Below are 13,150 nucleotides of genomic sequence, written 5' to 3' on the forward strand. Positions count from 1 at the left end.
TTTGATTATCTTCATGGCCTTACTTGAACAATTATTGCATTTAACTTTTTGAGTTCTATTAGTGAGATAAGAATGGATAAAATTAAAAGTATTTCCTCTAATTCCATAGGAGTACAATTTTGAGAGCAAGATTTCATGATTCACGATATCAAATGCTTTTCTTATGTCCAGAAAGATAACTATTGTTTTTCTAGATTGGTCAATATTCTTGTAGACATATTCAGAAAAGTTTAAAAGAGCGGATTCAGTATTTCTATTTGGTAGGAAACCATGTTGATTATTGGAGAAGAAATTATTGTCATTTAAAAAAGAATAAATCCTTGTTTTAATAAGTGTTTCAATTATTTTCGAGGTAGGTGACAATATTGAGATGGGCCTATAGTTGCTGAGGTTATTCTGATTACCATTTTTAAAAATAGAAACAACTATGGCTGATTTGAGTGATTCAGGAAATTCACCCCTTTCAATGCAATTATTAATTTGGTCAGCCAGTAGTTGATACATGCATTCAGGAAAGCTCTTTAGAATTTTAGTAGTCCAGGTATCATAACAAGATGCAGTGTCCTTAAGAGATTTTGCTATTTTGTAGACTTCAGTTCGATCGGTGGGGGGGCCAAAAAAATTGATTTGTCACTGCGAGGAATATACTGCTCAAAATTTCCGTATTCGTGAGTTTGTTGTGTAATATTTATGAAATGGTTATTAAAATCATTAGTCAGTACATGCAAATTAGTTTCCAAAGGCAGAGTAGTTTTTCTTATCATGTCCAAGTATTTTGTTAATTACTAAAGTATTTTGTTAATTACCAAGTATTTTGTTAACTAACCAGAAAAGTTTTGAATAACTTAACAAATTTATCAACAACTATGTGTGAGAGAATAACTACATTACATCCTTTCTGAGTAACGTCCCCCCTGTTGCTTTCCACAACCCATCTTAAAATCAATTTAAGCAGGAAAAACTTCAAAACAGAAAAAATTTTTCACATTAAAAAAAAAGAAGGGAAAAAATGAAATAACACAAAATTTGATGAGAGAATTTGTCCCATCTACATTCCAGTGGATTTTTCATTCGTGTTATGCTATGAATGACAGTATACAAAATGTACTCAAACTTTTTTAACTAGTACAAATTTGATTTACATACCTAGGTTTGTATAATACGTTCAAACAAATTTTAAGAAATTTACTATAATCATTATAAACTATAAAATTAAATTTTTATTATTTTAAATTATTAAATTAAAAAATTACTTAAAATATAAATTCTTTAAATTATTAAATTAACTAAATTATTTTAATTATTATACGTTGAGGGAAGGGCAATCCACCCTCCCCCAGCGTCAATGGCAGAGCCTACTGATGTATACATATAAACTGAAGAGCCAAAAAAACTGGTACAGGCATGCGTATGCAAATAAAGAGATATGGAACCAATCAGAGTTCGGCGCTGCGGTCGGCAACGCCTATATAACACAACAAGTGTCTGGCATAGTTGTTAGATCGGTTACTGCTGCTACAATGGCAGGTTATCGAGATTTAAGTGAGTTTGAACGTGGTGATATAGTCGGCGCACGAGAGATGGGGCATAGCATCTCCGAGGTAGCGATGAAATTTGGATTTACACGAGTGTACTGTGACTATCAGGAATCCGGTAAAAAAATTAAATCTACGACATCGCTACGGCCGGAAAAAGATCACGCAAGAACGGGACCAACGACGACGAGAATCATTAAACGTGACAGACGTGCAACCCTTCCGCAAATTGCTGCAGATTTCAATGCTGGGCCATCAACAAGTGTCAGCGTGCGAACCATTCAACGAAACATCGATATGGGCTTTCGGAGCCGAAGGCCCACTCGTGTACCCTTGATGACTGCACGACACAAAGCTTTACGCCTCGCCTGGGCCCAACACCGACATTGGACTGTTGAGGACTGGAAACATGTTGCCTGGTCTGACGAGTCTCGGTTCCAATTGCTTCGAGCTGATGGGCATGTACCGGTATGGAGACAACCTCATGAATCCATGGACCCTACATGTCAACAGGGGACTGTTCAAGCTGGTGGAGGCTCTGTGACGGTATGGGGCGTGTGCAGTTGGCGTGATATGGGACCCCTGATAGACGACTCTGACAGGTACGTAAGCATCCTGTCTGATCACCTGCACCCATTCATGTCTATTGTGCATTCCGACGGACTTGGACAATTTCAGCAGGACAATGCGACACCCCACACGTCCAGAATTTCTACAAAGTGGCCCCAGGAACACTCTTCTGACTTTAGACACTTCCGCTGTCCACCAAAATCCCCAGATATGAACATTATCGAACATATCTGGGATGCCTTGCGACGTGCTGTTCAGAAGAGATCTCCAACCCCTCTTACTCCTACTTTATGGGCAGCCCTGCAGAATTCATGGTGTCAATTACCTCCAGCACTACTTCAGACATTAGTCGAGTCCATGCCACCGTGTGTTGCGGCACTTCTGCGTGCTCGCGGGGGCCCTACACGATATTAGGCAGGTGGACCAGTTTTTTTGGCTCTTCAGTGTATATGATGTATATCAATTGTCATTGTACCACATTTCTACCTTCAACAGAGTATCTCCACCTATGGCTGTGGACTGGGAAAAGTGGGAGTACTATTTTACAGGTTGGGGGGGGGGGGGCACAAAAATAATACTGTCCTTGGGTGAAGGAGAAAATAAACCAGTTGTGAAATTGTTTGGTTTTCCAGAGAAAAATTTGTAAAAATATACATTTTCCTTTTTTTACACACAACATACACCCCCTGCAAAAAAACACACATTTACTCCTTTACCCAGAAACACGGGGGGGGGGGGGAGGGAGGAAGTGACAAAGTCCATTTCGGAGCAGCTTTGAAGCAGCAAATTTCAGGATTCTGCGCAGTTTTCGAGCAGCAAATTCAGGATTTGGAACAGCAAAATATAGGATTCGGATCAGTTTTGGAGCAGCAAAATATAGGATTTGGAGCAGATATTTATAAATTGGAGCAGGGAAATTAACAAGAATATTTTCGTTAACCCTCATCCCTTTTCAAAATAAAACTGCACTGTCTTTTGTTATCAAACCTCTTTTCATCAGCTTGTATTTTGTTTTTGGTGTTTCAGGCTTTTGACACCTTGTTTGAAAAAGAGGCTGTCATAAAAATTTTTCACACCAGTCTATTTAATATGATTTTTGCTTACTGAGGACACTATTTGCTGTCTTGAACAGCAGCACTTCAAATGAGCTAAAAATTTCCTATAAGTTTTTTATACTCAGAAAGAAATTGTTGCAAAATGGGGGAGAATTTCGGAAGAATCAACACGACGTTTGGCGATTAAGTACGCATTATTTGGCGAGATTGCCAAATAACGACTGTCAGATCGGATCGCCAAAGTTTCTAAATTAACATTCGTAATTCGGTGGAAACGCACTTTTTACTTCCGGAATGAAAATTTTTTTCACGAAACATCTGGATTTGACGCAATGACGATTGACTACAGTAATTTCTGCTGCTTCCAGTAGAGACCTTTTTTTAAACGGCAACTGACTCGCACTTGCACTTTAAAGCTTTTTTTTTTTTTATTCAAACCGAGCACAACTCAGATCTATTGCCATAGGCAATTTACCACCTAGTGAGTTGTGCCGGAATTATGTGTGTACCTAACAGTCTGAGTGCGTATCTAGTCTTGTGTATGATTTTTCAGTGCTGCCATCTATATCTCAGAAGTGAAGTGAGTGATATGTAGTGACTGAATACTTGTACTGTTTGTAGGCCTGTTGCTCTCTGTGGCGAGACTTTTTAACGGGGAGGTCGGCTCGCATTTGCTCCTTGAAGTTGGGAACCACAGAAAACCAACTTCAGCCGACCACCACTGTGGCGACGGTGGGGCTCAAACCCGGATCCCCGCGATGCGAGTCCGTCACTATGACCACTCGACCACCACAGCGGCGCACTTTAAAGCTGAAAGACCATTGCAAACTATCTTCAGTTGCACAATCACGGATATTATCGGGGTTTCGCGATGGAAAGGCATATAGTTTAAATAAGGCGTACAGTGGAATATACATATATATAAAACACGCTCTTAGAAAGAATCGTTTCGCGGTAAGCAGGAACAAAAAATTTTTGGCGTCCTTTCCGAAATTCTGGGCATACTTAAGCAAAATTAGCTATTTGGCGTAGAAAAATACACTATTTGAGCAGGATGGCGCAAGATGTTAATTTTGGCGCAGTGTGGCCCAGAGTTCTCACCCCTGGAAACAGTATAATTTTGGCCCCTCCCCCCGTAATTTTTAACAAAAAAAAAAAAAAAAAAATCACAGCGGCCTTCCCCGGTAAATTTCCCATAATCTTTGTAAGCACCAACGTGGCAAGGAATCGCCGTTTTGTGGTAGTCAATTCAAGATGGCTGACAAAGGGCACATAAAAGAAAAAATTACAAAAAAATATATAATTTATAATATGAATTAACCTAATATGCGGCAATATAAGAAAATCGATAGAAATATATCGGGGAAATATGGAAAATTAGGATAAAATGAACACAAAAATCGAATCAACAACGTACGGGGTTTATAAATGCGGTTGATAGAGAGTTTATGGATGCTGCTGCCAGGACTATCTATTTTAGCGCGAAAAAAAGTCGCCACGTTAACGCTGACTCCTCCCGTAATTTTTCAACAAACAATAACAGTGAATTCGCCCCCACCCGAGACACCCGATTTACTATGGCCGTAATACAACTGTTTTTTCTGGAGGGGAAACATAATTTTACTGCCCCTTGACTGTGAAATTCGATAATTTTGCAAAGGAATTTTTATCGTATTTTCTTAAATATACCATTCCATCAAAAACCCGTCCAAGGCATTGCCCCCCCCCCCCCCCGCTTTTGGATCTGATCACGGTATGTAGCAATCCGGGTCGCAAGTACGAACGAAAATTTACTATCACTCGGGGCCGGTATCCACTCTTTTTAACAGAAAAAGAGTAAACTCGGCACCTTCCCTCGTTTAACACCGTAGAACCAGACCCCCGCCCTCTCCTACTGCGGTCATAACAGAGACTCAAGACAAACGTTTTAATAACTTCCGAGGTCTAAAAATGTGATTTTTTTACACAACATCAAGAATGGAATGCAAGATGTCAATATTTGTTGGGGGCAGAGCGTACCGACTGAGCTGAAGAAAAACAATGATCGGAAGTTCATTTTGAACTCTTTTTCCATAAAAGTTGCAAAAAAAAACAAGATCATTTTTGTTCATCAAAAATACGGCCGGCAATCAAAAGGGAGAAACAAATCGAATCCCGACATACATCCATGCGAAAAAAAGACATCTCACCTATAGAGAAAAAACCAGTCTATATATCCGTGCTCCCGTGAGGGTGAGAGCACGCCGCCGCCGATTTGCATACAACGTCGGAACAACCGGTTCCCGCACGTGCATGGAGAGAAAAAAAAAAGGAAAACAATCCAACAATATCAAGTCAACAATCAGTATCGTGAAGATGCTCTAAATTAAGTTACGGCCAGAAGCGGAGAAAGGTCAGTTGACGGCCCGGGCATAAAAAAAATTAATATTAGGCCCTTTAAATTAGGAAAAAATATTTAAAGTAGGAGCCAAAGGCGCACTCGGTGTGCTCATCGTTAAATCCGCCTCTAGTTACGGCTCGCATGCACGTTAACTGAGATTTATCAGCCTGATAACCAATTTTCATCTGATTTGGAAACCCTTGTGTTAAACTAAATGTTGAATTGCAGGATTCTGTGATCTTTTCATAAATAGTTCCCCTTTCGATCAAATTTGGGGGTACGGTTTCTTGCTGAGATTTAAATCCAGTTAGAAAAATAGTACAAATTTTATTTGTAGATAGATCGCGATTTTCAATCGGATGACTTTTTTTATTGTAAGTAAATTCAAAATACATGCGAGCTTCTTTAACCTTGGCCAGCTACAAGAGTATTCTCCAAAGCGTATTAATACGCTTAATACATATTAATAATACGCGTCTTTAATACGCGCTTTAGCCCCGCTGCGCATAAGTTAGCTTCTGCACGGGCGTGCGGAATCTCTAATCGTCATTTCAAATAACATTTAAAAAAATTAACAAAAGTAAAGATAGAACAAACAACAAATGTAACTTGCTCGATGCTCCAAGAAAGGAATTCGGCCCTTAGAACTAAAACTTTTTAAAACAAATAAAATAAAGGATCAATTTTTAAATATAGAAAGAACGAGTGAGCACGTGGGGAAATAAGAAAGAATGGTAGTGTAAGGGGGAAAAAATTCTTTGTTGTAAATACTTACAACAAAGAATTTTTTCCCCCTTTTATGCTAGTTTTTTTTCCGACCGGCTTTTCCATAAAATGACGATTCTTTAACCAAGGAGCTTTCTTTTTCCAAGCGCCTTGAAATCAAGTTATGCTGACGTCACACGGTATGCTCCCGGGAAGATAAGATGCCTTCGATCGTAGTTCAATGAAGGGAGGGAGAAAATTAGCGATATTGAACAGGTAAAGTTCCTCCTTGAAGAAAAGAAAAACACTGACAGCAGAAAAGCGTGCGCGAGACCGAGGTTTTTTTTGCTAAAAAAGTGACCTGGGCCTGAAAATACGTAATAAAAGTGACCAGTTTCTAAAAAAGTGACTTTTAGTGAAAAAAGTGACCCGTGCCGAGCCCTGTGGCAATGCAAGTCTGTCACTATGACCACTCGACCATACGAGATCACCATAGAGATTTTACAGTTTAAAAAGTCAGGATTAATTTGATAATACCACTATATTTTTTCATTCAAAAGAAAAAAAATTACATCTTAAAAATAAACAGATTGGAAAAATAAACCAATTTACTTGAAATTGATGATTTTCTCCATATCATTCCCAAGTATCTGACGTTGTGATATACATAATTTGAAAAGATGACCAGCAAACCCCTTGCATTTTTCTATTACAGTGGCATCCTTCAACTCCTGAAAATTTCCAACACATTTTGTGAAATTTATTTAACACACATTTTAATGACAGTTGTTTCTCAAACATCCAAGATACGGTACTGTGAATTTTTCAAATGAAAACTTTTTTCAAGCCTCTGAAAAGTCATATAATGTGCATTTTGTAGAGAATTTAATTTTCTAGTTAAGAAAACTAGTACATATTTATGTCACATTTTCGCATGTGGAGAAAATTCCAAAAACACAAGAACAAATTTAAAAAAATTAGCTATAATAATTTGTTTTGGAGAATAATTTCCTAAAGATTATATTGATTAAACATTTGGGAGGAAAAAAAACATTGTCTCTCGCATACCAAAAGTACAAATGGGTAAATTCAGTTTTTTTTACTAAGAAATTGAATTTCCTGGATGTTATGCTGAAACTGAAATTTCAAAAGAAAAGTGATTTGCCTCCTCCAGGAATCGAACCTGAGTCCCCTTGCATACCGGGCAAGTGCACTAACCAATACACCAAAGACACACTTTTTAATCCCTGGTAACATGCATTAGTAGCGTGAAGCGCTGAGTGGAGTCATAGCAGCCTCCCTTAACTACAGCAATTTTTGCCCCAGTTGGTGTTTTGTATGAAGAGATGATATTTTTCCAGCCTGAAATATACCGAGAAATTGAATTTTCTGGATGTTATGCCGAAACTGATATTTGGAAAGAAAAGTGATTTGCCTCCTCCGGGAATGGTGATTTGCCTCCAAAAAGGCAAATCACTTTTCTTTCCAAATATCAGTTTCGGCATAACATCCAGAAAATTCAATTTTTCAGTATATTTTAGGCTGAAAAATATCATCTCTCCTTTTTTTTATCAGCTGATTGGATACCTTATTTTGCTCTCTAAGTTTTGCTTGAAACACAAATGTAAATCTCTATTGACACATATGTTACAAAAAGTTTTAGAAAAATAACTTCCATAAAGTAACATGTGGATACAGTAAACATTCAAACGTCATTTCTCACTTTTTTCGAATACATTGCACATTTGTGATTCTGGCATGACAGAGGCGATATAGTGATAATTTTTCAGATTCTTTTCAACAGGCTAATTTTAAATTAAGTCAAATGATTAGAACTAGAAAAAAGTGGTTGGTTCCAAATAATTTCTTGAATTGTGACAAAAGGTTTTTGCGAAGTTATTGAAGTTTCAAATATTACCTTAACATTTTCAATCAAATACAAATTTTTGAAGCAATTACATAAATTATTTAAAAAAATTGAACACATTAAAATTCTATACTATTTATGTGGTAAGAACACTTACTCTAGTAGTAGATTGAATGTTTTTCTCTAACAAGGCAATCTGGGCAATGCTTTTATAATAATAATGATTGGTGCCATTCCAGCATGAAGTTGCAATCTCTGTAGAGCTACCAGAGGAAAATAAAAAATAAATTGAAAGCATAATTAAAAATATCTCAAGTACATTGGATTCAATATCTCATCTTTGTAGAGGTTAAAATTAGGGAACCTTATAAAAATAAATAATACAGTATAAAGGTATATATATTATACTCTAAGTCCTAATACGGCTTTTATCCCATCAATCATTCATCACAGTGGTATGGTTCCAATTTAAAAAATTCTCAAAATATGTTCAGAAATATCCGTGTATAAGTTTTGAGAGTGAAAATACAGTGTACCACAAAATAACAGAAATCTAAATTTTTATATATCAACATCCGGTCCCAAGAGTCCCATTAGAAAGTTCTGTATTTTTCGGGGGGTGGGGGGGGATCATGCTTCTAAATACAACATTGGCTGAGATATATATTTGAATTCAAAAGGTGGAAAAAGAGAAAGAACAGCATAAATGAGGAGAAGGAACGTTTTCAACTTTTTGCTGATTATTGAATTGAAATATTTCAGCAAATATTGCAATTAAAAATTTTTTTTGGCCTCAAGAAAGACTAAGCAACAATATTTCTAATTAGGTTTTTTCACGTCAGTGTCCAAATAACAGTTTTGATTTTTTTACACTGTATTTTTATTTATACATCACAAATGCTTATTTTAAGAAACATGGTCGAGAAAGAAATTATCTATCTATATTGAATTCTCATGAGAAAAACTGAAAAGTAGAAAAAAAGACACTTTATGCAAAAAATTCTCAAAGAAACATGTCAATTATTAACACAGCAAGTCACTCCTGAAGAATTCCAATGATACATCGAAACCTTGGCTTAAAGTAATCAATTGAAATTATGAGCCAGCCTTTTGTTGAAAGTTTTCTTTTTGTTGTAATGAACTGCGAATTTGTGATGCCTTCCAATATAAATAAAAGCCATACCACTAACTAACTAAAACCACTGGCAAATGAGCAATTATGTATGGGCAGATAAAATTCCAACATTAAAAAAAAATGTAAAATTTCTTACCAGAGCTCATCAAAATGAGTCATCATTTCTGGAGTAAGAATAGGAACGTCCAAGCTCTTTTTACAAGACGTAAAACTTTCCCAATTCACCAAACCTTTTTTATAAGACAAACCTTAAGAAAAAAAAGTATTATTACTAAAAAATTCATGTTACATGATTCTTTCCAGATTCTGCCACGAAGAGATCTCAGCAATGGGATAAGTCCAGTGGCAAAGTTCTGGCGTTCATTCATTGTTAGACAATTCATATTTACTTTTTTTTCATTAAAATTTCTTTTGAACTTCATTCTATCTTTTTTCTGGAACATAGTTAATAATTACAATATCAATATTCTTTCATTCTTTTTAATGCAAAAGTAACATCTTTTCTCTCATGGCTATTCTCAACCAACCGGATACAAAATTTTTTCCTCCTATCAAATCACATTAAACTAACCTCACAAAATACTCACACTATTTTAACTTATGACAAAAGACATAGATTCTATTTTCAGTCTCATATTTTCCTCATTCTGATCATGGGCAGAGATGCATTGGGGAAGGATAAATTGTGAATTTGATTTGTCTTGATGACAAGTTCCCATGTGTTTCTAAAAGCACATATACAAATTCAGTGTTCTCACCAGAAATGATTCAATATATAATTTTTTTTAATGCTACCTAAAATTTTTACAACAGTCGATACTCTGTATAACAAACACATTATTGTGACTGTTCCATTAAAACAATAATATTGATATGATAAGTCTAGAATTTTTTCCTATTTATTCTATGCTATGTCCTTCAATATAATGACCTACAAAGACCATTCAATTCAATACAACATCTGAAATCAGCTCTGCCTCGCCTCAAATTTCATTTTTTTGAATTCGTATTTAATGTTCTGGATTTATATTAGACAGGCTAAATACCTAACCATCCTTAGGTTAAACTGAATATTTGGCTAAAGGCCTGGATACAGAGCCAACATTTGACTTGTCTCTACCTTCTTTTTCACCAGAAATTTACATAAAACCATAATTAACTCATCAGATGTGTTCTTAAATGAAAACACATAAAAAGACAGTTATGAATACCGCCATCTGATATTAGACATATCACAGTTCACATTGGAAAACAGTTATCAAACTCAATGCCTTTTAGATTATTACACAGACCAGATATTTAATGGAAGCTTTACATATGAAGATAGTCAGTTTTTTGCACCCTACATCATCATAAATAAATGCCAGCCCATTGCTAGAAAAATATTTATTGTAGTTTACCCCTTCCCACAGAGGTTGTTGCATTTGAATTGAGAAACAGAGGGTGATTATCCATGCTCTTTGTGTGTAGTTTTTTTAAATAGTTTTCTACTTTTTTTAAATTTCTTTTAAGAAATGACACAGATGGTTTGACCACTGAATTTACCTCATCCACTATCTTTGCTGTTTATTAAAAATGTTCTCAACTCTCTTCTGTCATGTCAACAATAGTTCACGCATCTATCTTTGAAATCAAAAGTAAGACACTACTGCACACCAACTCTGGTCATATCCCAATATAGCAATTTACTATCGATCCTGTTGGACCGGAACTGAAGGTGCCATCTATCATCGGTTGCAATTGGGTTTGGCAGGGAAAGAACTTGTTATCTATGTTCTTCCCCAGGATAGAATCTGCAGACCCGACGGCAGCCTTTACGGTGGTAGATGGGCATCTTACCACTGCACCACTCTGGGCAACTATAATATTTTTTAAATATAATTTTATGTTGTGGGTTTGTTTTCTACTGTGGAGCCATTTTTTTTATGAAAAACCAGCTTGCATTTGTGACTCCAAATAACAAAAATGCAGAAAATGAACTTTAGTAGTCCACCTGTTTGCTAGTTATAGAGACAGAGGTCGTGAAAATGCCCACACAATCTCACAGTGAACAATTTCTTGACTGCTTATATATAATAATGCAACAGCATTTTTGCTATATATTTATTTATTCATCATAAGACATTTCAATGTTGATTGACGAAATTCATAGAATCTGTTTACAAATCTAGGGGTGGAAAATGAAAATTTGATTTCAGTAACACTGATAAATTTGTAGCAGCATTTATCAGTTTTGTAGCACTTCAAAATTTTGGTAGTAAATAAAATACAGTTTTTATATACATATATGCAGTAGAGCACACAGAATTACTTTTTACTTTAAAAAACAGTGTTATCTAAGCTCAAAAGAAGGCACAAAATACATAGAGATTTCCTCTAGAAGAAATAATAATTTAATTTTTAAATAATAAAAAAATTTTGAGACGTCTTGATATTTTATATTTTTACATTCTCTACAATAACAAATGAGAGGCTTTTAAACATACAGACATTTCAACACATGGTGTGATTCAGATTTCAAAAATAATTTGGAATTTGTTTTGATGCTACATGTGATGTTTTTAGATTTAGCTTGTAGACTTGGTAATCACTAATTTAAAAAAAAAAAAATCACTACAGGAGAAACTAAACTTGAAACACTGAATACAAAGGTAATTATTTTTCTTGTTTTTGCCGCTGATCCAAGTTGTGCTTTTCTTCTTGAGTTTCAAGCATTTTTGAACATTTGATCTTGCTTTTTTTATCAGAATTTACCCATTTCATATTTAAAATGAGTGTTTCTTTTTGAGTTCGCTCTTGATCATTACCTCAGTTTGATTCAACATACTTTGAGTTGACTTCTTTTGCTGGGCCATTCTTAGAATATTTATTAGAAATTCTAAGAAATTTAATAGTGATTAAAAACTGTGGACTTAAATTATTTTCAACTTTATAGTAATTTAAACAATCTGACTTATCTATAGAATTGAATTATTTTTAATTTAAACTATAGAAAAAACTATAGAATAATGATTAAACTATTAGAAATTTAATAGAATGATTCTATTTTCACAAAAATTCAATCCAAGTACATGTTTTCGCTCCCTATTTTTTACTTATTTAGTGTCCCTTTTTTTCATTTGTTACTTTTCCGGGATTTCATCACTTTTCCATGATCTTTGACATCCTGAATTCACCGACGCCTTTTGCATCACAACTCCTGATGATGACGACGGATTTGGCATTGGTGGTTTTCCAGTATAATAATACGTTCTTTCGAAACTTTTCCGTTACATTAAAGGATACTCTAATGTTTCGTCAAGTACAGCCAGTCATGGAAGATCAAAGCAATTTAAAAAATAATTAATGTAAGGAACACATAAATCAAAGGAGTCAACTTTTTTTGTAAAAAAATAACTGGAAACAGCATTGAAGGGTTTTTCTGTTGATTTGGGGATGAGCTGCAATTCGCATAGTCTGGTCCCATTTTATATGCTGTCGGAAGTTTGGGTGCCGAATCCTGGAGAGGGGGCCTCAAGCTAAGGCCCAAAGAAATAAAATTTCAAGGAGGACAAATGATGTTATCGAAAAGTCAGCTTCTATTGTGATGAAATTTCAAAGTTTCTTAAGGGAAAATTTTGTTTTTGGCACAAGATGGTGCAGAATTGAAGAATTTCAGCATTTTTGTAACTGAATTTAGAAAACGCCACACAGAAATTGTAGTAAAATGTAACAGACTTCAGAAATTGTAGCAGCTTGTAACAATCGTAACAGATTTTCCACCCCTGCAAATCTTTGCCTCATTAAAATTCAAAAACATACCCCCCACTTGTTCGACCCCATAATTTCACAAATAAGCAAGGACATTGTGAAAACATCATGCTTTCATGTATTTGAGAAAACTTTTTCTCAAATTTTTGTTAT

At 35.4% G+C, this 13,150-nt stretch overlaps 1 protein-coding gene across 1 annotated transcript in view; it reads right to left on the reverse strand.

The window, feature by feature from the left end:
• Positions 1-13,150, reverse strand: part of LOC149083093 (midasin) — a 376,364-nt gene that overhangs the window by 41,916 nt on the left and 321,298 nt on the right. Inside the window, exons 77-79 of the mRNA XM_089236227.1 lie at positions 9,384-9,495; positions 8,270-8,375; positions 6,858-6,976 (exon numbers count right to left, since the gene is read on the reverse strand). Of these exons, the coding sequence (XP_089092353.1) occupies positions 6,858-6,976; positions 8,270-8,375; positions 9,384-9,495 (337 nt within the window). The remainder of the gene's footprint in view (positions 1-6,857; positions 6,977-8,269; positions 8,376-9,383; positions 9,496-13,150) is intronic.

The sequence above is a fragment of the Pholcus phalangioides genome, unplaced genomic scaffold (genome assembly GCF_987345545.1).
Source record: "Pholcus phalangioides strain wild (caught in Gottingen) unplaced genomic scaffold, Ppha-v1.0 ptg000009l_1, whole genome shotgun sequence".
In the NCBI taxonomy this organism is placed as follows: domain Eukaryota; kingdom Metazoa; phylum Arthropoda; class Arachnida; order Araneae; family Pholcidae; genus Pholcus; species Pholcus phalangioides.